Source organism: Nematolebias whitei, chromosome 14 (assembly GCF_014905685.2).
Source record: "Nematolebias whitei isolate Nwh7 chromosome 14, NemWhi1, whole genome shotgun sequence".
NCBI lineage: Eukaryota > Metazoa > Chordata > Actinopteri > Cyprinodontiformes > Rivulidae > Nematolebias > Nematolebias whitei.
In genome coordinates, this window is record NC_056511.1 from 44,933,006 (window position 1) to 44,956,826 (window position 23,821).

A 23,821-nucleotide genomic window follows, 5' to 3' on the forward strand; every position below is an offset into this window, starting at 1 on the left:
TGCCCTCTTTGACAGAGTTCCCTCTCTGACGGACTGCCCTCTCTGACGGACTGCCCTCTCTGATGGACTGCCCTCTCTGACGGACTGCCCTCTCTGCCACTGGCCTCTCTGACGGACTGCCCTCTCTGACACTGCCCTCTCTGTGCAGCCTATGTCCAGGAGTGACAACGTTACAGCAGTAAGAAGCACATTCACTAAACGTAATCCCAAGTCCTTTTTTGTTTATTATTACCATTATTGTTAATACTTTACTAAGGACACAGAGCATGGGGTCTATTGAAACGATTGAAATAAAAATTAAACATTGCAGAGTTCATCAATTAATGTAAAAAAACGACAGGGAAATTAAAAAATACATATCAGTACATAAACATCACAGCTGTAGCAGAAAGCCAATTAAATTGTGTCCAAACAACACTTTTCTTCTTGACTCGTTCATCGTCACTCACAGTGTCTCACTTTCTTTCTGATAACTTTTTTTAGGGGTGTGTGTGAGTGCAGGTCACCCGCCTCCTGCCTCTCTGCCACAGCTTGCCCGGCTGTGAATCTCACTCACTCTTCTTCTGTCACCTCTCATTACTTTATGCATACCTCAGTCTGTTAAGATAATGGGGATGGGGGGGGGCGTTTATTTTCATGTGGGTCAATTCATCATTAGCCGTTAGCTTGGAGAAACAGAAACCATTACTGTAATGGCATGACAGCATGTCCCCACAAGGAGCAAATGTTAGAATCCCTCAGGACAGAGAGTGTTTCGTTCACATGTAGTTGAGTTGCAGTGAACGAATCACGTCACATTTGTTCAGGCGTCAACAACAGTCCCTCCTCGTCCGCACGCTGCACGCCATTGTGTCGTTCAGATTCACGTCACAAGTCACAGACTGAGGAAGTTCCACTCCCGACAGGTACGCTCGCGCTGAGCTCAACTGAAGTGAGAAAGTAACAAATCCGTTAATAAAGTGATTCAGTTCAGTTCGTTCACTCAAAGAATTTCTTCATTTGAACAAATTGTTTGTGAACAACACAACACTAGTCTTCCAGAGATTTTAGGCTGGCATGGAGGTTTACCATCCAGCAGGGCAATGACTGTAAACACACCGTTGAAGAATCATTCCAGTGGTTTAAGAAGAACCAGTAAAATATCCTGGAATTGTCCCGTCAAAGTCCAGACCTCAGTCGAAATGAGAATCTCTAGTTTGATTTAAAGAATATTGGATACAAGCAGCACTCATCCAAACCGAAGGAGTTGGATAAGATCGTCATTAAGAAAAGACAAAAAGCTTTAATTAAATGGACCAAGATGGACCAGAAGAGATTTGATGCCAGCAACGCTGCAAAAGGTGGAAATACACATTGTTAAGTTTGGGGGGCTGAATACATATGCACACTACCTTTTTCAGCTTTTATTAAAAAAAAAAGAACATCTAAAACAGTTATTTTCCAATTTAACTTCATTATTCTGGAGTATTTTAGATGAATAAAAAATTGTTGTAAGGCGTTGCGATTGAAACATGACCGGGGGATGAATACTTGTGCAAACGCTGTAGTCATAGTTCATTAACATTTCCTGGCTCATTCTGCTTTGATGGATTTGTCTCGTTCTAGTTTGACTATGAAGACAACAGATTGGACCTTACAGTTCACTGTGACTCGAACTGCCCTTATGTCGGGGTGTGCAATATCATTAGAGGTGATGCATTCGTATGTTCCCGACTGCTCTTTGGTAATGGCTGTCAGCTCCAGATGTTCCCCTTCCATCACAAATTTCTGGCTGCCTGTAGACAGGAACGAAAACAGGAAAAAAAAAAACGTATATATCAGCGTTAGAACTTATGAGTTGTGCTGGTAAATGAGTGACTTGCAATGCCATCAATAGCATTTTAAAATTAACATAATTATACTTGAGATGTCTTAAACATTAGTTTTTATTATCCTTTGTTCCTTAGACAACCACTAATTGGCTTTTACAGTACAATGCATGTGGATGTTTCTGTTCAGTGCCCTGAGACAACTTCTGTTGTGATCTGAAGCTATAGAAAGAAACTGAATTGAATTATATTTGCTCAGCTAGAAGGAGGATAGTGATAATAAACAAGATGACATGGGGGTCTGCAACCTTCAGACTGACAGACGTGTTTTTTTTCTTCACTCTGCAGCGGATTTAAAAAAACAGAAATGAATCATCTTTATATACGTACAACTACAATAGCTGAGTGTGAAATGGCTGGGATGAGGATCATCCATCCATCCATCCATCCATCCATTGTCTTTCTCGCTTCTTCCTTTTTGGATCGTGGAAGTCACTGGTGCCCATGTCCAGCCATCACTGTACGAGAGGCAGGGGACACCCTGGACAGGTCTCCAGTCCATCACAGGGACACATCGAGACAAACGAGACAAACAACCATTCACTCTCTCACCTAGGGACAATTCAGAGTTATCAATCAGTCTAACATGCATGTTTTTGGTCTGTGGGAGGAAACCGGAGTACCCAGAGAAAACCCACGCATGCACGGAGAAAACATGCAAGCTCCACCCAGAAAGGCCATGGACCATCTCTCTGAGAGGTGGCAGCTCTACCACCTGTGCCACCGTGCTACCTGGGATGAGAATCAGCACCTCCAAATCTGAGGGAGGCCATGGTCCTCAGACAAAAAATGGTGGATTACCTTCTTTGGGTCAAAGGTCAGGGTCTGCCTCAAGTATCTCAGGGTTTTGTTCACGAGTGAGGGAAGAATGGAGCGTGAGATTAACAGACTGATTGGTGCAGTGTCTGCAGTATTATAGACCGTGCCGGTCCTTTGTGGTGAATAGGGAGCTGAGCTGTCAGGCAAAGCTCTCTGTTTACCGGTCCGTCTACGTTCCTACCCTCATCTATGGCTGCGAACTATGGGTAGTGACTGAAAGAATGAGATTGTGAATACAGGCAGTTGAAATATGTTTCCTCTGCAGGGTAGCTGGACTCTCCCTTAGAAACGAGATTCAGTAATCCAAGAGAGAATCAGAATAGATCTGCTGCTCCTCCACCAGTTATCTTTTCCGCCCTCCGTCTTGTACCTCACGGGTCCAGCTTTGATTCAAGTGAGCGAAAAGTGCCAAATAATATCTAAACAACCAAAGCTCCCTGGTGTCCAGGGAAAGAGGAAAAGACAAGTAAAGGAGGGAAACATGATATACTGTATACAGAGGTAGAGTGAAACAAGTCAAAAACGTATTAGTTGCAGAATGACAGAACCTTCAGTTGAATGTGGTTTGATGTTCAATAAATGGTTTACAAATATGAATGTCAGATAATGTTCTGCAGCAGCCTAACCTGTGATAAAACTAGTCATGGAGGTAACTCGCACCATACATTTTACATGAAAGTTTGTAAAGATTTAATAAATTTAGCAGGTGTTACACAATTGTTGCAATTTTTTTGTTTATTATTATTATTTTCTCTAGTTAGCATATCTTTGCAAGCTCTGCTTGTTATAGTCAAACAAAATGCTATTCCTCTTCCATCCCTTTGTACATTATAACTGAGTCCAGTTGTTTTCTCTGCTAGTTCATATAGTGTAAACTCTAATGTCAGCATTTCAGGTACAAGATGGCTGCGGTTCGTTAAGCTGCGTTCTGCTAGGCTCCCATCATCCCTGCCTGTAAAAACGTCTTTTATAATTATATTCTTGCTGCCTCCATGTTGGATTCTTCCTCTGAGATTGGTGCCTTGCAGGATTGATTCAACAGAGCTGTAATATGGCCTCTAAATTAAAAAAAATAAAAGATCTAAACTGGTGGGGTCTTTGCCTGCATGGCCTGTACCACAATCCTCGTGTTTTAGACCCATTTGCAGGCAGGAGAGCGAAGCAGAAGTTTAAAATAAAAATTATTTATTTTAAACAACAAAACCAAATGCTGGCGTGGCAGCAAAAACTTACAAAAACAGGAACAGTCAGGTAAATCAGGACGGGTACAGATCACGAAGCGGACAGGCGCAAAACTCACGGAGGACAGAGTCGTCTGAGTAAACAGAACAATGACCGGATGAGGAGTGGAGGAGAGAAAGGCTTTTTATAAGACAGAGGGAGAGCGAGTAATGAGAGCACCTGGGCAGGTGGCTGATGAGGGACAGGTGTGAATGATAAAGACTGAGGACTGGAGACTGGAGAGGCAGACTGAGGAGTGAGTGGAAAGTGACAACAGAATCAAATACAGGGGAACAAAATCACACAAGGGGCAGAATGAAAAGTATAAGAAGCAGAAAACAAAATGCAGAAGGGGCAGAATTAAATAAAAAATAAGCAGAAAGGGGAAGACACAGAAATACCAGACAGCTAAGGGACAGACTGTGACAGCCTGTTGACACAGCTGCAGCCTTGGACCGCGGTGCGTCGGCCCCGCCCTCCCCGGGCTCTGGAGGGATGGTCGAGATGGCTCTGAAGACAGATATTCTGATTTCAATTAAATCTGAAGGCACTGCGATAATTAGGATGGAGATAAAGGAGGCTCTGACAGATGATTTTAATTTTTATTAAGAGTGACCTGTAGGCATTCAGAGTGGTGCTTGCTAATAACACTGCGGGGCCAGATCAAAGTTTGACCAAGTCAAGCTAAGTGTAACAGAGGCTGAAAACGGGCTGTCAATATGCTCAGATGAGGTGGAGGCTCTATGTGGGATCATGGTGGAATTGAAAAATGAGGTGGATGGGTTGAGAAAAAGGCTTAAATCCATGGAAGGGCATATAAAACTGAACAATATTAGGATTATTGGAGTTCCCGAATTGCCGGATTTTTGCACCCCTATAATGATAGCCAAGATGCTAACGGAGGTGCTGAGGCTGGACAAGTATTCGCTGATCGACCATGTGTACCGGACGCCGAGCAGGAGAGGCTTGGATGATAAATCAATAGCCATCGTGCCCAGGCTGGATTATTAACAAGATTGTGTGGAAATATTACAACGAGCATGCAGCGCTGGCCAGATCCACTTCAAAGAATCATCCATATTCATCACAGCTGATTACACCCCAAGCGTGGCAAAGGCATGAGAGGCGTTCACAAAGGTGAGGAGACTCCTGCGAAACTGACCAGGTGTCCGGGATGGACTTCTTTTTCCTGCACGGCTTTACTGTCTGGGAGGCATTAAAGGCTTCCTGAGGGGTCAAATAATTTCTTCTTGTGCAAACAAAAAAAAGAAGGGTTTGGTATGGCTAGGACAGTCAACGGATTAGATATTACATTTAGACAGAGAACATAGCCACTTCCCCTCACAGAATCTAATGAAAAGAAGAAAAAAAAAAAAAACTTTTTACTCCAAACTGAATTTAATAATTCGTCTACTCAGCAGGCAGAATATTTAATTTCTAAATCTAGACAGGGTTACTATGAACATGATGAAAGGGCTGGGTGGTTGCTTGTGCATCATCTACAGCGACAGTCAGCCAACCAAACTATTCCAGTAATAAATAACAACCAGGAAGCTGTAAGTCACGATAATGCTGGAATTAATACATTTTAGTAAATTTTACTAGTCATTGTGTAAATTTTACCAGTCATTGTGTATGACTAAGTCATCAGCTAGCTTATAGGACTTAGAGAACTTTTATTAAGATCTTAAACTTCCTTCATTGAATCTTGATCTTGCTGGAGATTTGGAGAAGGAGTTCTCTGTAGCTGAGATAAACTCCATGATCAACAATATGCAAAATGGGAAATTCCATGGACCAGATGGCTTCCCACCTGAGTTTTTAAGAAATGTTCAAATCTACTCTCACTTTATTAACATCTGTGTTTGAAGAGTCACTTGCTGCACAGAGATTGCCACAGTCATTGTGCCAAGCTAAAATCTCACTGTTACCCAAGAAGCACAAAAATAATCTAAACTGTGGCTCATCTCACCTATCTCGCTTTTAAATACTGATGTAAAAATCCTTGCAAATGTTGTGGCAAAACAACTTGAGCAGATGATCCCCACAATTGTTCCATCTGAACAGATGGGGTTTGTTAAAAACGTCAAGTTTCTTCAATGTTAGGTGGCTGCTTGTTGTGCTGTACACTCCTAGTCTGCTCGATCACACCTGGGGCTTCTCCCATTAGACGTTGAGAAGGCATTTGACTGGGTGGAATGGGATTATCTTTATGAGACTTTAACGTTATTTAAATTTGGTCCCAAATATCATGGGTGAGGCTGGTTTACACCTCCCCAATGGCCACAGTTCACACTGACTATGTTACCAGACTATGGGAAGTGCCAATGATTTATGCAGTTAATGGGGAATGTCTTCCTTTTGATGGGTAGGTAATATTAAATGTAAACCTACCAGACAATGATGATACAGAGTTTTCTATGAACATACCATTTCTCCTCAGCCCAGCCTTTAGACACACCACTCTTAGGGTTTAATGTTGTGGAATGTTCTGTTGTGACTTGGTGCTATATAAATAAACTGAATTGAATTGAAAGTGCTAATTTGGGAAAGCCCAGGGCAAGTTGCCTCTAATTTAGCTAAACTACTTGGGGGAGCACTGACTATTCCAGTAGATGTAGCACAAGGCTTCATCCAGACACGTCAGGAGAACACAACCCAGGGGCATTTAAGGGTAGTTTACAAAGACACAATAATCCCAGCAGGTAATACTACCTGGGTAAGGCGTAAAGTTCCACCTCAGCTCGACCCAAGTGAATCTTTAGTTTTGTTTGAACCTAAAGAGAGTTGTGTCCAGTTACAGCAGCTAGGACTAGGAGAGGGACTTCTAGAGATTCAGCCCAGTAAAGTGCCTGTAACTGTGTCACTAGAAAATCATACTAAACATGACATTGTTTTAACAAGAAAGTCTGCTATTGGTAGCATCCAGCCAAAGTATGAAAGTAATAGAGACAGATTCACCTATTGAAAGACATTAAAACAGAAACTGTTACCATTGCTCAAGCTGGAACAAACCCTCCACAACATTTATGGCAGGCACCAGTATATTTAACCCATATTGAGAAACAACAGCAGGAGACTGTAGCAAGGATGCTGTATGAGTCGGCAGCTTTCACAAAAGATGCAAATTATATTAAATGTTATTCAACCTCAAAGATGATATTCCTATACAAAAAAATTACTCCTCTATGCCAAAGTCTTTGTTTTCTGAAATGAAAGAGTACATATAGGACCTCCTGGCAAAAGGGTGGATTGTTAAGTCAAGATCACCATATGCAGCTCCTGTCATTTGTGTCCGTAAAAAGGATGGCTCATTACACCTCTGTATACTACCGCCTGCTGAACCAGAAAACCATCCCTGATAAACATCCTCTCCCTTGGATCCAAGATCTGACCGGCACCCTGAGGGGGCACTCATGATTCAGTATTCTTCATTAGGGCAAAGTGTATCACCATGGGTTTATGGCAGAAGGCTCAAGTCGCCTCACAGCTTTTGTCACCCCCTGAGGCTCTATGAGTGGGTACGAATATCCTTCGGCCTCTCAAACATGCCCACTGCCTTTCAAAGAAGCATGGAGGAGATGTTAAGTTCACTCAGAGACAATTGCTTTATCCCATTGTTGGCTGCAGAGCGGTAATATGTTTATTTTTTTGTCAGACAAAAATTATTAAAATATAATCAGCAACGCCACCTAGTAAAACTAGGACTAAGATCAGGTCCGTATTGCAGGGGTGAGCAGTGTTTCACACAGTAGACGGTAGAGATTTACAATAATTTATTACAACCAGGAATTTTGCTGGAAGCAGTCCAAATGTTAAAACCCAGTCATTAAGAGCAGTCTGTAAAATCAAAGGTTAAAAAGAGGTGACACGGTTGTAACAGTCTAAGGAAAAAGAAGCAGTCTTAGCTGAAGGGGGCGTGGTCCTTTCGCCTTTGCATGGCGCTCCCAGGCGGTCCCGAGTCTCGACCTTCAGGGATCTCCCGGCACTCCACCCAGAGTCCGGTGTCGCTGCACGTTCTCGACCTCACTCGGCGCTCGTACCTCCTTGAGTCCGGCGTCCCATGGCAACCTCGACCTCCAGTGATCTCCAACGCTCGGTCCTCCACCCTTGACACCAGACCCGGACGACTGCACCCTCCTGTCAGGCACAATCCACCGTGCCGACCAGCTTAGCTAGTTTCCTGTGTGCTTCCTCGCCCCCACTCGCCTCTCCTCTAAATCCCCGTGCTGTCAGTCACTGCCAAACTGCTGCTCCGTTGACCGGCTTGTCCCCAGCTGTTGTCTCTCAGCGGTGGTTGTGTACCTGGCCATTGTGCTCCCTGGCCAATGCACCTCCCACCCCTCGGTGGTGGCTGTGCGCGTCCGCCGTTCCGGCCGTTCCGCCACTGCGTTGCCCCTCTCACACTGACATGCTCTTTTTATCTCCCCATTCCTGGCTTCCATGTTATTATAGCTGATGGGGAACACCTGTGAGAGCTGTCAAATGTCGCTGGCTGCAACACAGGTGGCAGCCTAAAAAAAAATGAACAGAGTAGCAAGTTTAAACATGCAAAAAAAAAAAGCAAAACACAAATAGCCACATTATTACACCATACTTGGACTACATTTTGTGTTATGCACCAACATTTGAAGAGCATTTGGAGGGTGTCAGACAGGTTTTGAGAGCACTCCAGAGACATGGTGTCAAGTTGAGACCCAAAAAATGTGAACTGTTTTGCAGAGAAGTAAGGTATGTATGTTACTTTGTATCTGCAGAGGGTGTAAAAATTGAGCCCAAGGACTTTAATGCAGTACAATCTCTAAAGACATAGACACATATATTTAGCCTGAGTCCTCGCCTGCTTGCCTGCACCACTGGGTTCACCAGCACCAGCCCATTGTGACAGAATGCCAGGACTAAACATGAACCCAGCAGGCAAGCCATTTATGTCTGGACTCTCTGATGAGGATTATCTGTGGCTTTGCAACATAACCCAGAGATATGTAGACACGGCCACCTCCAGTAATCTGTGGGAAAGGTGGGTGACCACAGAGGTCATGTTGAATGAATATATTCACCTCCCTGGGCTATTTGACTCCTGGTGTGGAGGAGTTCTTGGATGAGGTGCTGGAGCAAAAGAGCTGGTCGGAGTCGCTCCTCTGACAATCTTCTGCCCTGACCTCCAACAGTCCTAGCCCTTCACCTGAGTCGACTGAGGGATCATATCCTCGCCATGTCCCGCCACCCGAGTCCTCATCCCAGATGTTCGAGGGAGACACTGAGCTCAAAGAGGAGCTCTGGCCCCCTCTTGGTCCACACCGCCCTCAATGCAGGATAGGTTGACGGCAGAAAGGGCCCAGAAGCTCAGCTCCTCAGCCGGGCTCAGCTTCTGAGCCAGGCTCAGCTCCTGACTCCCCTGATGCAGACCCAGACTCCCCTGCAGCAGACCCAGACTCTGTTCCAGTCTCACAACCAGACTCCGTCCCAAAACTTGACTCTTCATTTTCTAGTGCTTCAGTGGGTACTAGTCCCAAATTCCCACCTCTGAGTTCCTCTGTGGAGATTGAACCAGGTACCTCACCACCTTCTTGTGTCTACATGGGGGCTGATACCAATGCCCCAACCCTGAGTTTCCCTGTGAGGTTTGGACCAGAAGCCTCACCACCTACCTGTGTCTCTGTGAAGGCCAGTCCCGATGCCCTACCTCTGTCTCCATGGGGGTTGGACTAGAAGCTTCACCATTCCTTTGGTCTGGTCCTGATGCCCCACCTCCAAGTGTCACTGTGGGGATAGGACCAGACATCTTTCCATTCCCAAGTGTCTCAGTGGAGTTCCAAGTGAACTCTTCTCAGTGCTGTCCTGCTGAAGGGGTCCAGGCAGGCTTATCTCTCTCCTGTTCAGCTATGGACCCCATGGCAGCTGCATCCCCAAAGGAAACTATGGCAGTTGCATCCCCAAAGGAACCCATGGCAGCTGAATCCCCAGAGGGTCTCATGGCAGCTGCTTCCCCTTTATAGGGTTTGTGCTTTCCTTGTGTCTAGCTCCATCTAGTGTTGTGTCTCTGTCCTGCTCCGTAATGAGAGCCGTAATGGAAAACCAGCTGTAACGTGCTGAACAGAGTTGAGCCAAGTTGAACCATGCTATAGTGGCACTAGTGGAAAAGAGGGATTATACTAACTGGTGAGACAGAGAGATAAGGCTTCTACCCTGAAGGTGATAGACTCATAAATCCCTAACCAGAAAAATCACTGTAATGACACTTTAATTGGAGGTTTGACACTTTATCTTTGATTATCCATGCTGCTGATTTCTTACCCATAAGCTGCTATATTCACACCCATGTGCTCACAACAGACTGTTCAGGCTGTTGTTTAATACACCATATTATATTATTATTGTTTTGTGTATATTTTAAATCATTGTATGCTGGTTATTTTTTTATACTTTATATCATCGTTATTTTGGGAAGTAACTGGGACACTGAGTACACTATTCCGTTCCACATCATGCACCACATGTGATGTGAATGACAATAAAGTCACTTTGAAACTTGAACCTTGAAAGGATCATGTGCAGCAGTTTAGGCTTGTGAAAGATAGGAATGGTAATGCTCTAACAAGTGAGGAGACGGGGGAGATGGAAGGAGTATTTTGAGGAGCTAATGAATGAAGAGAATGAAAGAGAAAGAGTAGAGGTTGTAGAAGCTGTGGAGTTGGAAAAATTTGTGAGGGTGAAGTTCAGAAATCTCTGAAAAGAACGAAGAAGGGAAAAGCAGTAGAACCTAATGACATACCAGCAGAAGTTTGGAAATGTTTTAGAGACAGCAGTGAGGTTTTTGACTATATATTCAATGGCATATTTGAAGGTGAAAATGCCTGAGGAATGGAAACGTGTGATGGTGCACATTTAGAAGAACAAGGGTGATGTATATACAGGGCCAGAGTGGTACTCATTTTTAGCCCTTGAGTTTCATGCCTCAATCTGGCCCACTTTAGATCACAACCTGTTATTATTAAGATCATGTAAGTATTTTACTTCAGGGGCAATTCTACAATGCCCCCAGTGCTGACAATGGCTCTTGGCTTGAACAATGCAGTGGCCATTGGTATTGGAAGCATTTGTAATGGGGGGTGGGGGTGGGGGGTGGAGACACACTGCTACTGGTGGTGGTGGTGGTGGTGGGGGGGGGGGGGGGGGGGGGGGTGGGTGTCCCCTACCATTAAATTTTCAATAAAGTAGATGCCATTTCCTGCATTCTGGTATATTTTAATGTTTTTTTTTGTTTGGTTTTTTTTACATCTAGCTTTACCTATATAAGTAAACACTTGACTCAATAAATATTTTTGAGTTAATGGGACAATAAGAAGTAGCCTGACCAACAGCACCCCTTGTGTGGAGTAGAGCATGAGCCACTTCTCTCACACATCCTAGCCACATTCTAAGAAACATACTATAGTGTAGCCTAAGTTAACTTTTAGGAAATAAAAATCACTAGCCAATACGAAACTATAATAATAATCACTCCTTCCTTACCAATGGCCTAGCATAAAGCAATATGATCATCATCCATCGTGTTTATTAGTAACTTAAAATACCTAATTAAACTCCAGTAGTGGGCTAGGTCTACTGTAACCTTACCCAGTTGTACGGCCAAGAGACAAACATGTAGCATTAACACAGTATGAACAGCAACAGGAATAGTTTCTATAAGAACATTATCAAATATTTTACGTGAATGGTATGATCGCTCCGCTCATAAGGAAATGTAACCGAAGGGTGAGCTAGTCTTGGACAAAAAACCAACCAACCAAACAAACAAAGATAGCTGTAATGGTGGAGGTAGTGAAGCTCATGGCATCACCTGAGGCATTTGGTGAGGCACTTCTGTCTTATCAGCCAACATTTATCACAATTATATTAATGTTGACCCCAAGAAAAGCAGACTGAGAAGGATGACAGAGTCAGAAATACAAAAATAAAGAGATTTTTATTTACAGGTGCAGCAACAGGTTCAGGACTGAAAGGGAAGTTGAGGAGAAGGTGAGTAATTGGAAACTCAGATATGTCCTTTGCAGTATGATCTTTTGAAACAGTAGTACTGTACTCTGGAGCACGAGTTAGGGGTCTGTACCACAGATCACTCAACTTCCCCACTAACTCTATATTGGAGAAACCAAACAGCTTCTTTACAGATGCATGTTGTAGCACAGGAGAGCCAGCTCTTCAGGACGAGACTCAGCAGTTCACCTACAACTCAAGGATAAGAGACACTTTTTTGAGGACCAAAATGTTTACATTTTGGACCATGAAGACAGATGGTTTGAGGGGGAGGGGGGGGGGGGGGGTGAAAGAAGCCATTTATGTAACAAGAGAGAAACCAACCTTAAACAGAGGAGGAGGTCTCTGAGTTTTCCTTTCAAAACCTTATAATGCAACTTTAGGCCTGATTCCCAGTTATTTTCACTCCAATCAGGACCTTCATTCATGTGTTCAGAGTGGCCCATCTATGAGTCAAACAAAGACCCTAACAAACCTCTATTGTGAGGAGTGAGAGGGCAATCCGCATGTGAATTTAGCTTACAGAACACCTCAGCTTCATAACTCGACTCCACACTCCCTTTTCTTTGAATTGAGAAAGGTCCTTGGAAGCAAAACATCTTCAGCTACAGAATAGAAGTCCAGTTGTTTTTGTCTTTAACCTTTTTTTGGGATTTGCCATGTACTGGATGACTGAGAATCTGCACCAGTATTTGTACAGAGTGTGAAAATACAGAGAGATGATCTGTGTCTTTTAATATGGAATGAGTGAAATGAATTAATGGGGCACACTTTATAAATAATATATGTTTGAAACTTTAGATTGTGGGTAAAAATATTGTCTTTTCAAGTAAACAGGTCAAAGTCCAAGACATTGGTGTAAAAGTCCAAGTCAAGTCATAAGTCTCTGAACATTTTTTCAAATCAAGTCTAAAGTGATAATATTAATGACTCAAGTCTGTCTTGAGTCCAAGTCATGTGACTTGAATCCACACCACTGTTCTGTTCTAATAAGATTTGTAAATGGGATGCTTTCCTGAAAAAAAGAATCCAGTTGATGTCACGAGTCAAGCTTAAAATCAAACCATTTTTACTAGTTTAATACTTGCTGCATCCTAAACTTTGCACTAGCATGTGAAGTTACAAAGTGTTTTTGTAGCATTGCATGAAAAAAAAAGGCCAAAATATATGAAGTTAAGAAAAGTTTACAAATCAACAAACAAATCAGTTTTCTGTGTGTAAACTGTCCAACAAAATGTATGTCCTACCCCCTGGTGACTGATGCTTCCAAATGATATTTGCTTCTGGTCGACCGACAGCCTGGCAGAAAAGATTGACATCATTGCCCTCGTTCACTGTGGTGTCCTTTGAAATGTTAGTGATCCTGGCAGGTACTAAAGAAAGAAACAAAAAATAGGATTACTTTTGTCAGTCTTATTAGAGAGACACTAGCATGGGAGCTAAAGTTATAAGCGAGGAGAGATATGATGTGAATACATGTACAGTATCAATAGTATTGGTACTTAATTAGCATGAAATCAGCTGACAAATCTGACAATTCTTTGGCTCACTGTGATGCTATACGTTGGATTTTTTTTGTAGTGATTTTTTCCACACAGTTTATTAGACGAGCAAATGATATGACATTGCTCAAAATTTACTTAAATGATTGCATGAGAAAGTTTAGTGGAATTTTGTCACAGAAGTGAAAGCCTGTTGATCATTTCCCCAACATCTGTGTGTTTTTGTTCATTTGATTATCCCATTAGCAAAATATCTATATATTGTGAATTGTTAGGGATTTTTTTGGTCAAAGTTTATGGACGTTTTCAACTACTATGGCAGAGAATGTTAACTCTGCCCAGCAGCCGTATGTTTGGGTTAGTAGAAAGCTGAATGAGTTGTTGGGTGAGGTGGCTGCATGCAGCTGTCGCTTCAAGAACGCCTCTGAGTCCGTGAGCTTGGCTGAATAGATTAAAAGTATAAAAACGAGCTTCACACACAGCTTGTGGCAGCTTCTAGTGACTGGTCTTCATGTGTGTACTTCCTGTATATCTGTGTAACCTGTCATGAAAATCTGACTTTGCAAGTAAATACTGGTTAAAAATCTCCTGCTGTCGAGTGTGGCTCCTTTTGAGTAAAATAGATAAAGCGAGAATTTTTATTTCAACATTTATTAACTGCTCCCCGGGCGCTTACATAGCTGCTCACTGCTCCACCTGGGTGTATCTCAGGTGCGACGGGTTAAATGCAGAGAATCAATTTCGCCAATGAATGAGAACATACAATGATAACACATAGCACTTATTATTATTATTGGAGATTTTTTAATGATATTTTTAAAAAGCAATAATTCCTATAACTTAATTTCTTATTATTTAAATTTTTTTTGCCTTTGGCTGGAATGTTTTTATATATATTTTTTTATTTTATTGTTTGCTTTTTTTATGGAAGAATATTTGCAAAGCAAACCTTTGCACAAAAATACTTAATAAATGAAAATGAAATTGTCACAGTTTGAAGACATAAAAATGCAGAACAACATGAGGAACTTGATAAAAGCTTAAATATTTCATAATTAAATAAACAAAAGAAAAGAAAGTGCTAAAGTGGCAGCACATGAAGTAGAAAGTTTTATGTTGAAAGATTTCAGAATGTGTGTAGCAATTGCCCAACAAGGGAAACAGAATAGTTGTCCACCTAAATCAGCTTATAGTATACGTTAGGAAAGGAATGTATTTCTTTGCAGTTCGGTGCTGAGATCTCTAGCTGCATCACCAGCAAATGTCTCAGTAAATTGAACTTTAACTTAAACTTGAACTTATAAGGTTTAACAGGTACCCAGAGAGTAGTGACTGAAAGGAACAGACTCCAAGACCATAAAGAATTAACAGTGCTAACAACTTAAAGTGCATCAATTTGCCTGAAAAACAAACAATCCTTTTTTAAACTGTAAACATTTTTGACCATTTGATACTGAAAAATACAATTAAATATAATCAATAAATAATAATAAATTCAAATTGATCAGCAACATTTCAACTCAGGAGTGTTTGATAAAACACTTTGACCTGCAAAACAAAAATGAATAAAACAATTTATGCTGATTATTTTTATCAAAATGAGGAAGTCAGGATCAATGCGCACACTCATCGATAAAACTAAAAATTATTGTCAACATGAAAGAAGAAAGAGGAGCAGGTAATCCTCTCGCTTTGAGCTTACTCTTTGTCGCATGCGAGCTGTGAGTGACAAACGTCCAGAGAATCAAAAAACAGCAGCTTAACTGAAGAGGTGAATTAATTTTGTTAGCAAAGCATAAAGTCCTAACATTTATTAAACATTACTTCTGTAAATTGTGCTTTGACAAACTTTTCCATAAAACTAAAACATTTTGTCAACGCAAAAGAGGAAAGAGGGGGCAGGTGTCGCTCTCGCTTTGAGTTTACTCTTAGTTGCATGTGCGCTGTGAGTGACGTCCAGAGCGCATGAACATAAAACACATGCAGCGGAGGTGTCGGAGTCTATTTATCTCTCAGCAGCAGAAGAGAGAGACACGGTTCAAGCATGGCTCCAAAACAACAAGGCAGCCATATTTGTTATTAGGAACGCACTTGACAAAATGAGAATGGTGAAAAAAAAAAATTACTCCCTGCGGCAAAATAAGCATGTTTTCTAAGGTCACATGCCCACGGGGGTGGGGTGGGGGGTGGGGGGCACTATTTGAGAAGGACTGCGTTAAGGTAAGATAATATAAGATAAAACTTTATTGTCTTCAACAATTGTGGCAGAGATTCTCCTTCGATACACTATATTCATCATACATACACAAGAACCAACGATAGAACATAATAAAAACCACATTATCGCCATTAGTTAACACCATTAAGATGTGTCTACTTAGCTTTGTTTAAGAACATTACTGCGTACGGTACAAATTATTTATTTTAAATATTCTTCCTGGCCAGCGGGACTCGGTAACGCCTGTTTGATGAAAGCATCTGGAAGCAGTTGCAGAGTGGATGTGAGGGGTCCTCAGTGATCAGGGTGGCTTTCTTAGTCACTGAGCAGTTGTAGATGTCTGATGGGGGCATTGAGGTGAGCCAGTTATTGCACTTGATTGTTAATTATTCTGTGTAATTTGTCTTTCTGTTTTACAAAGTACATTGATGAAGTTAAACCAGGATGAATTATTAAAAGTTAAAATGGACTCGATCAGAGACTTGTAAACCAAGGTCATTGTGCTCCTGCTGACATGAAAGATCTTTAGTTTCCTCAGCAGGTAAAGACGTTGTCAGGCCTTCTTACAAATTGAGTCAGTGTGCTGTGAAAAAGACATGTTTGTGTCTATCTCTGTGCTAAGGTACTTAAAAGCATCCACCTGCTCTACCTGCTGTCCATGGATGGTCAGGGGTGTAAACAAAGGTTCTGGTGTTTGGGCTTGACCCCCACAGCACACTTCCTTAGTCTTTTACATGTTCAGCTCCAGCGAGTTGAGTGAGAACGTCATGAGGAGACCATGGATTATCTGCTCATAGCGGGACAGAGTATCAGGTCTGGTCAGGTGCGCCACTAGAGCCTTGTCATCTGCATTGGGGCAGCTGTGGCTGAATGGTTAGAGCAGTTGTCCTCCGATGCGAGAGTTGGGGGTTTGATTCCACCAGCAGTCACATGCCTAAGTGTCCCTGGGCAAGACACTGAACCCCTAAATGCATCCGATGTGTGTCCCATCGGTGTATGACTGGGATAAAGCACTGATTAGTCTTTGTACAGAAATAGTAAGAGTGCTGTATGAATGGGTAAATGAGGGCACAGATTGTAGTGTAAAGCGCTTTGAGTGTCTGGTTCAGATAGAAAAGTAAATGCAGTCCATCTACCATTTACCATATTTAGAAAGAGCCATTCCTTCACTGTTACATGAAACAGAGTTTGTGTAAATAAAGGAGAATAACCAACAACTTTCATGCTCAATCATCCAGGCACCAAATCCAATAATTCTCAGTCGGGTCATCTTGACAGTTTCTTTTTTTATAGAAATGTTTCACCCTCTATCCGGAGGGCTTCATCAGTCAGAGGAGTTCCAATAAACTGTTTCCTCACCAAGTAGTAAACTCAAGTGGACCAACCAGTTTGCTGCAGATGGTTTCTGAGCTGAGCTGAACCGAGTCGAACTGATCCGAGCTGTCATGGTGGAAAAGGGGCATTAAATGGTCCTGTTTAATAGATACCATTGTCCTGATGTTCTCAAGGCTAATCTCCATGCCAAGACATCTCACAGTGTCTACGTTCTTTGCTTGAATAACTTGACCATTGGTGGATATATTTATAAGGTTTATGTAATCGACAAAGCAAAGATTGATCATTATTCTCAGAGTTTTACCAGCGGCTTCGGATGTTATTAGCCCATTAAATGAGCATTATTGTTATTATCCCCATACGTTTCGTTCAGACTGTCCCTCCTACCTCCTAGTAGTTTTAAAGGTATGTTGTTATCACTGATAATACGCAACTTCGCACTCGTATAAAACAAGAAGGGGTTTTTGTTAGCTTTATTTGACACTTTTCCTAAACCTAACCTTACACCTGACCCAGAGCACTGACCCTAAACTTAACCCCCTTACCCTTGAGCCTAAGCCTAACCCAAACCCTAAACCTAATCCCTAGACCCTAAACCTATCCCCCAGACCCTTTACTTTTAACCTAACCATGTGACCCTCTTATCAGCGCTAACAACATACCTTTAAACCTAATAGGAGGTACAGGAGGGGCAATCTCAATGCAACCAATGGGATGATAACTAATAAAGGACATTTAATGGGTAATAACAGTTGAAGCAGGTGGTTTTAGAGGGGGATCAGTTTGTTTCAGTGGCTCATATATATGATATGTTCCAAGAATATTTTACACAATGTTGGCAAGAGTAGGCATCATTGCTGTACGTCAACTTTAGTTGGAAAAACACTCACTGAAGTTGTTGCTGAACATTACCATCCTCATTTTTTTGCGTTGTACAGTACCCCTGTGGCATTGATTTTGCCTCTACTAATGCTGAGCTGTCTCATGATTGTCCAAAGACCATCTTGACAAACTCTGTCAAAACACTTCTTGTAAGTAACAAAAGTATAGTAGACAGATTTGCCTAGCTTAGTATAATTTCACAAATCAGCTGTAGGTTAACGATTTGTGCAGTGGTTGGATGACCTTTATGGAACACTGCTTGTTCTGTAAGCAATGCCTCAGCTTGTGCTTGGAGATGTTCAGCAATACTTCAATAAAATTGTGCTTGAATAACTAGTAATACTAATGGTGCAGTAGTTTTGGTGCCTCCTAAGGTTTCCCTTTATAGGTAAGGGAATAATTATAGAAGTTGTCCAGTCTTCAGGTCATCTTCCTGTTCTGAATATATAGTTACATATACAGGTATAAACCTTGGTAATGAGCTCTCCCCAGCCAGGACCCAGTAACCCACATCTGAGTGAGGGACATCAAGCTCCTGATCAGATGCCCAAACTTCCTTTTAATGCAAAGGAGCAAAGAATTGTACTCAAGAGTCCCTCTAATATGAAGCTCTTCTCTGAGACATACAACTAAATTGAGAGCTTTTCTTTATGAACAAAGCATTGCTCTTATTACTGCAGATAAGGCTACATCTCCTGCCCTACATTACCATCACTTGTGACCAAGAATATGAGGTACTGCGCCACTTGTCAGAAAAAGTTCAAGTTCAAGGTTGTTTATTGTCATTGTATCACATGTGGTACATGAGGTGGAACAAAATTTTGTACTCAAACTCCCAGTTGCACCCGAAAAAAGCAAAATCTAAACTATAAAAAGAAACAGTATGCAAGGATCTAAGATATTGTCAATAAGGCCGCTGAAGTGGAAGTCAGCCTGCCCCCAGACATGTTCTTGTTTCGGGCCTATGTGGGAAGTACCGAAGTTTCCAGGCTAAGTTAATGGAAAGCAGATGCAGAAAGCACATACACGCAGCATATACACACACATGAAGGCACATACACACTCACACACACACGCATGTAGTTACACTCAAACACACACACACACACACGGGCAGAGAGAAGCAATGATGAGAAGAGTGAAGGAGAAATAAGAAGACTTTTTCCCAATGAAATTGTCATTTTTTAAATAAATAAAAATGAATTGTTGATTTACAAACGAAATCAAGTAAATAATCAAGTTGATATTATAATCTTTTGTGATTTAAAAAAATGGATTTTGTTCATTTCATGATGTTGTGAAATTAAGATGAAAGTGAACTGTCTTCTCAGAAGTGTTTTTCAGAAATAATGTACAAGGATGAGTTATGCAAGAAAGAGAGTTTCACAATAACGAACCTAAAGCAGCTCCAAGCAAACATAGACCCTGATAAGGTAAACAAAAGAGAAAAACAACTCAAATGTTGAAGCAGACAAGTCCGGACTAAAACCAGACAGAATAAAGTTACACTCAGATTTTAATATGTATGAGAGTGACGTAACCATCTCCCATAGACATGCATAAAGATCCTACGCCAAATCCAACCCAAAAGGTGGGATTTAACGGGTGGCATGATCTTTCAGAGGTGTTATAGCATTCGCTCTATAAATATAGATGACGTTGTGAAACTGGGGCTGATGGACTACCGGAGTGTGTGGATGTACAGGACAAGTTTTGGACGGTTCCTGCTGAGGAAGAAATAGGGCAGATCCGAAGGGAAGGCTTCGTTTGGAGTTATTTTCCTCCTCAGCCCGGATCATTACCCGAACCCTTTTCTTCAAATTCTGAACAGCTGTTGGACCTGGGACGGCCTCATTCAAGAGTGGGTGAGGTAATCTGCTTCTTACTGAGCCGGAATTTTTAGGAATTCCACCAGAGAGCTATGGTAAGAAGACGTCTCAAAGATATTGTCCTTTATCAATTTTTATCTCAGTTCAGAGCGGTAGCTCACAAAATTGCAAGCAGAGAGATCAATTACATTTTAGATTTGATTGCTTGGGGTTGCCAAAGGTTGGTTGAAGTGGTGAGAGATAACATATTGGGTCAGGTTGTGAGTGTGGGGAGTCTGTGGAGGTTTTTGGGTGTTTAAGAGCGACAGGACGACCCCAGGAACTCCTAGGGTGTGGTCAGCTTCTTCAGCTCTCCACTGGACCCGAGAACTGCCTTGCCAAACAGACTGATCAACCTCTGGAGTCCAACTAAATCTCTGAATCATTTATTAATCAGCATGTATCCTCTGTAATTGAATTCACTGTGTTGGATTGTGCTTACCGCTGTTTCCCCCTGCAAAATCATTGATTAAAGCAAAGCTAAATGTAAAATTCTGGATTCTTATTTCAACACCCCTTTGTTCATGGAAGTGGAAAAACTTGGTTCAATGTAACAACAAAAGCATAGGAGGTTTTTAAAGGTTTCATAGCTTTGATTATAAAACAACATCCATGAATCTTATACCTAGATTCTAAACAAAACCAGATCGAATAACAATTGCAACGCTAAATCAGGAGATGAGCTACCGTGAACGTGCGCTTCCTCGTCTGTCGAATGTCCCTACTCCTGCTGCTAGGTCGGGCGTGGCACGAGGTGAGATTTTGGGTGTGGTGCACAGATAGGAGGCAGTTAACAGTCTGGGTGAATCATCTCAACACAGCCTTAGACTGAAACTGTCCTAAAAAACAGCTGTGGGTAATACTTGAGCCTTAGGATTGGTTTTAAGACACCTGGGAGGAGAAGGCTGCAGTGAGGGTGTGGCACGTGCCCTGTATCTACCTCACTCGGGTAAGCGAAACAATATATGCTAAACAATGATGTAAAATAATATGGTATATTAAACAGCATCCTAAAAATGTTCCTGTTTATTTCCTGTTTATTTCAAAATTCTAAATATGAATTTGTACATCAGTCAGATAAAGGTAAGTAACAGACCACTACCTATGCATTTATAATTTTTGACTAAGTGTTCTTGAGGAGGCAAGGATCTTACCTTGAACGCTGAGATGCACTTTTGTGGACTTTGGTTTTTTGTTAGTCAGGATGGAGCAGACATAGGTCCCCTCATCATGAACATCAATATTTTCAATCATGATGCTGTACTCTGTGACAGCAGTGTTTTCCATCAAGATGACTCGAGGATCCAGAGACCATTTCTCACTTCCTGCGAAGAGTATGGTGGTGCGATTGAGCCAAGCCATTCGTGACACTTTGCTGTCCACATTGCATCTGGTAGGAAAATAGAAAGATTTTAATTAGCTTTTCTAATAATATATTGTGAAAGGTTGCAAAAGACATCAAATACAAGTTAAACCATTAGAGTTGTTTGTGTCCTTCAAATTTCTCAAGATTCATTTAGTCAGATTTATTTGTCATACACACCACATGTGGTACATGTGGCAGAATGAGATTATGTAAGCAGGGTCCCAGTTACATCCCACAATAAAATGTAAAAGAAAAAAAACAGTAATAAGATCTAAGATTTGAACTAAGCGTATTTTTAGTGTATGTTTTTCTAAGAACTAAGTGTCACGAAGCAAGGTTTTAGGATTCAAACTCAGCCAGACAACAAGAATGAAAAGAACAGTTTTTATTTATTTTTGCTGCCAGTTGCTGGAGTCAGGATCAGGAGTGTTAACAGGTCCTCACAGGCTGTAGGGAGAGAGTCACTTGTCAACAATGACGTCACTGCAGAGCAGCTTCAGTACATGGTTCGTGGAGGGTCAAGTCCAAGAGCAGGGTCCAGATAACAAAGCAGTGGACATACACGGGGAAACAGAGAGCAGAAACCAGAGCCAAGTCATAATCCGTAATCGTAGTCATGGAGGGAAAGCAGAGTTGTTTACTGTGGTCTGATATGAAGTCAAAAATCCAAAAGAGGGACGGGCAAAGCGAAGAATCCAGGAAACAGGCGTGAGGTCAATAATCCAGAGAGCAAGGCTTGATGTCTAGGCATGAAACTGTGAAGGCTTGAAAATCAGGGACTATGGAAGGTGTGGTAATCTTGCACTGTTGGAGAGGGAGAATGGATCTTATAAAGGGTGCAGAGCAGGTGATCTAGATGAGCTGAACAGGTGAGTGGAATCAGGGCTGATTGCTGTGATAGGCTGAGGGGGTTTGTTGAAGTGAGCAGGCAGAGATGCAGGTTGACAGGAGATGAGAATAATAAACATGAACATAAACTATGACCAGAAGGGCAGAAAACATGGCATGTCATGAAGTGGCAAGGAAGTGAGCAGATGAGGGGCCAGCGGGGGCCGCTGATCATGACAAAAAACCTAAAAATATGACGCCGAACAGCAGCATGAACATGAGCCTGTGGTAGCAGATGAATGAACACAGCAACGTGAAAGAGATCAGCAGCAACATGTTGTGATTTTTCAGTGATTATTCTGCTTAGAGATTCATGTATGTATGTAAGTATGTCTGTGTGTGTGTGTGTATGTATACAATTTGAGAGGCATATCAATCAGAAATGGCAACATAGGCATTAGAGAAAGGGCTTTCAATGGCTTAAAGCCTACCTGCAGCAGCTAGCCTCTCTTACACATAGCCTGGTTGTAAGTGTCACTGCATGATCTTTTTCGGAAGCACGATCCGTAATGTGCATTCAACTCTGGGCACAGGAGAGGTGCGCCCAGAATGGTCCTATATCTTATAATGAAGAGGAGCTAACTGTGCATGTACAACTTTTAATGAGAGTCTATGGGCAAAGATTTTTGTGCCCCAGGGTGGAAATACGTCACCAATCAGACAATGTTGACAAACAAAACAACTTTATTCATCGTTAAGTATAAAATATTTTTCTTAGACAACAACAAAAAAAATACCCCTCCGTGGGCTGCCACCTTACCGTGGTGGAGAGATTTGAGTGTCCCAATGATCCTAGGAGCTATGCTGTCAGGGGCTTCACGCCCCTAGTAGGGTCACCCAAGGCAGACAGGTCCTAGGTGAGGGACCAGACAAAGTGCAGCCCAAAACACCCCTATAATGAGAAAAATAAATGGACTCGATGTTCCCTCGCTCAGACGTGGGTCACCGAGGCCCCACTCTGGAGCCAGGCCTGGAGGTGGGGCATGCGGGCGAGCGCCTGGTGGTCGGGCTTTTACCCATGGAGCTTGGCGCGGCACAGCCCAAAGAGGAGACGTGGGTCCCTCTTTCCATGGGCTCACCACCTGTGGGAGGGGCCAAAGGGGTCGGGTGCAATGTGGCATGGGTGGTGGCCGAGGGCGGGGACCCTGGTGGTCTGATCCTCGGCTACAGAAGCTGGCTATTGGAATGTGGAATGTCACCTCACTGGTGGGGAAGGAGCCTGAGCTGGTGTGTGAAGTTGAGAGGTTCCGGCTAGAAATAGTCGGACTCACCTCAACGCATGGCTCTGGCTCTGGAACCAGTTTCCTTGAGAGGGGTTGGACACTCTTCCACTCTGGAGTTGCCCCTGGTGAGAGGTGCTGAGCAGGAGTGGGCATACTTATTGGCCATCTTGGTGCCTGTATGTTGGGGTTCACCCCAGTGAATGAGAGGGTAGCCTCCCTCCACCTACATGTGGGGGGACGGGTTCTGACTGTTGTTTGTGCTTATGCATCAAATGGCAGTTCAGATTATCCACCCTTTTTGGAGTCATTGGAGGGGGTACTGGAAAATGCACCTCCTGGGGACTCCCTTGTTCTGCTGGGGGGACTTCAATGCTCATGTGGGCAATGACAGTGAGACCTAGAGGGGTGTGGTTGGGAGGAACGGCCCCCCTGGTCTGAACCCGAGTGGTGTTCTGTTGTTGGATTTCTGTGCTCGTCATGGATTGTCCATAACAAACACCATGTTTAAGCATAAGGGTGTCCATATGTGCTCTTGGCACAAGGAAAACCTCTAAAGTGCTTTTACATGTCCTTCAAATGCAAAAACAACTA

General features: G+C 42.5%; 1 protein-coding gene across 1 annotated transcript in view; it reads right to left on the bottom strand.

Annotated features, from left to right (window-relative positions):
• opcml (opioid binding protein/cell adhesion molecule-like) overlaps nt 1–21,142 on the bottom strand; it is a 33,041-nt gene extending 11,899 nt beyond the window's left edge. The window contains exons 1-3 of the mRNA XM_037688154.1: nt 20,908–21,142; nt 13,196–13,321; nt 1,638–1,775 (exon numbers count right to left, since the gene is read on the bottom strand). Coding sequence (XP_037544082.1) covers nt 1,638–1,775; nt 13,196–13,321; nt 20,908–21,115 — 472 coding nt within the window. The 5' untranslated portion in view covers nt 21,116–21,142. The remainder of the gene's footprint in view (nt 1–1,637; nt 1,776–13,195; nt 13,322–20,907) is intronic.
• Nucleotides 21,143–23,821: the final 2,679 nt, after the last annotated feature.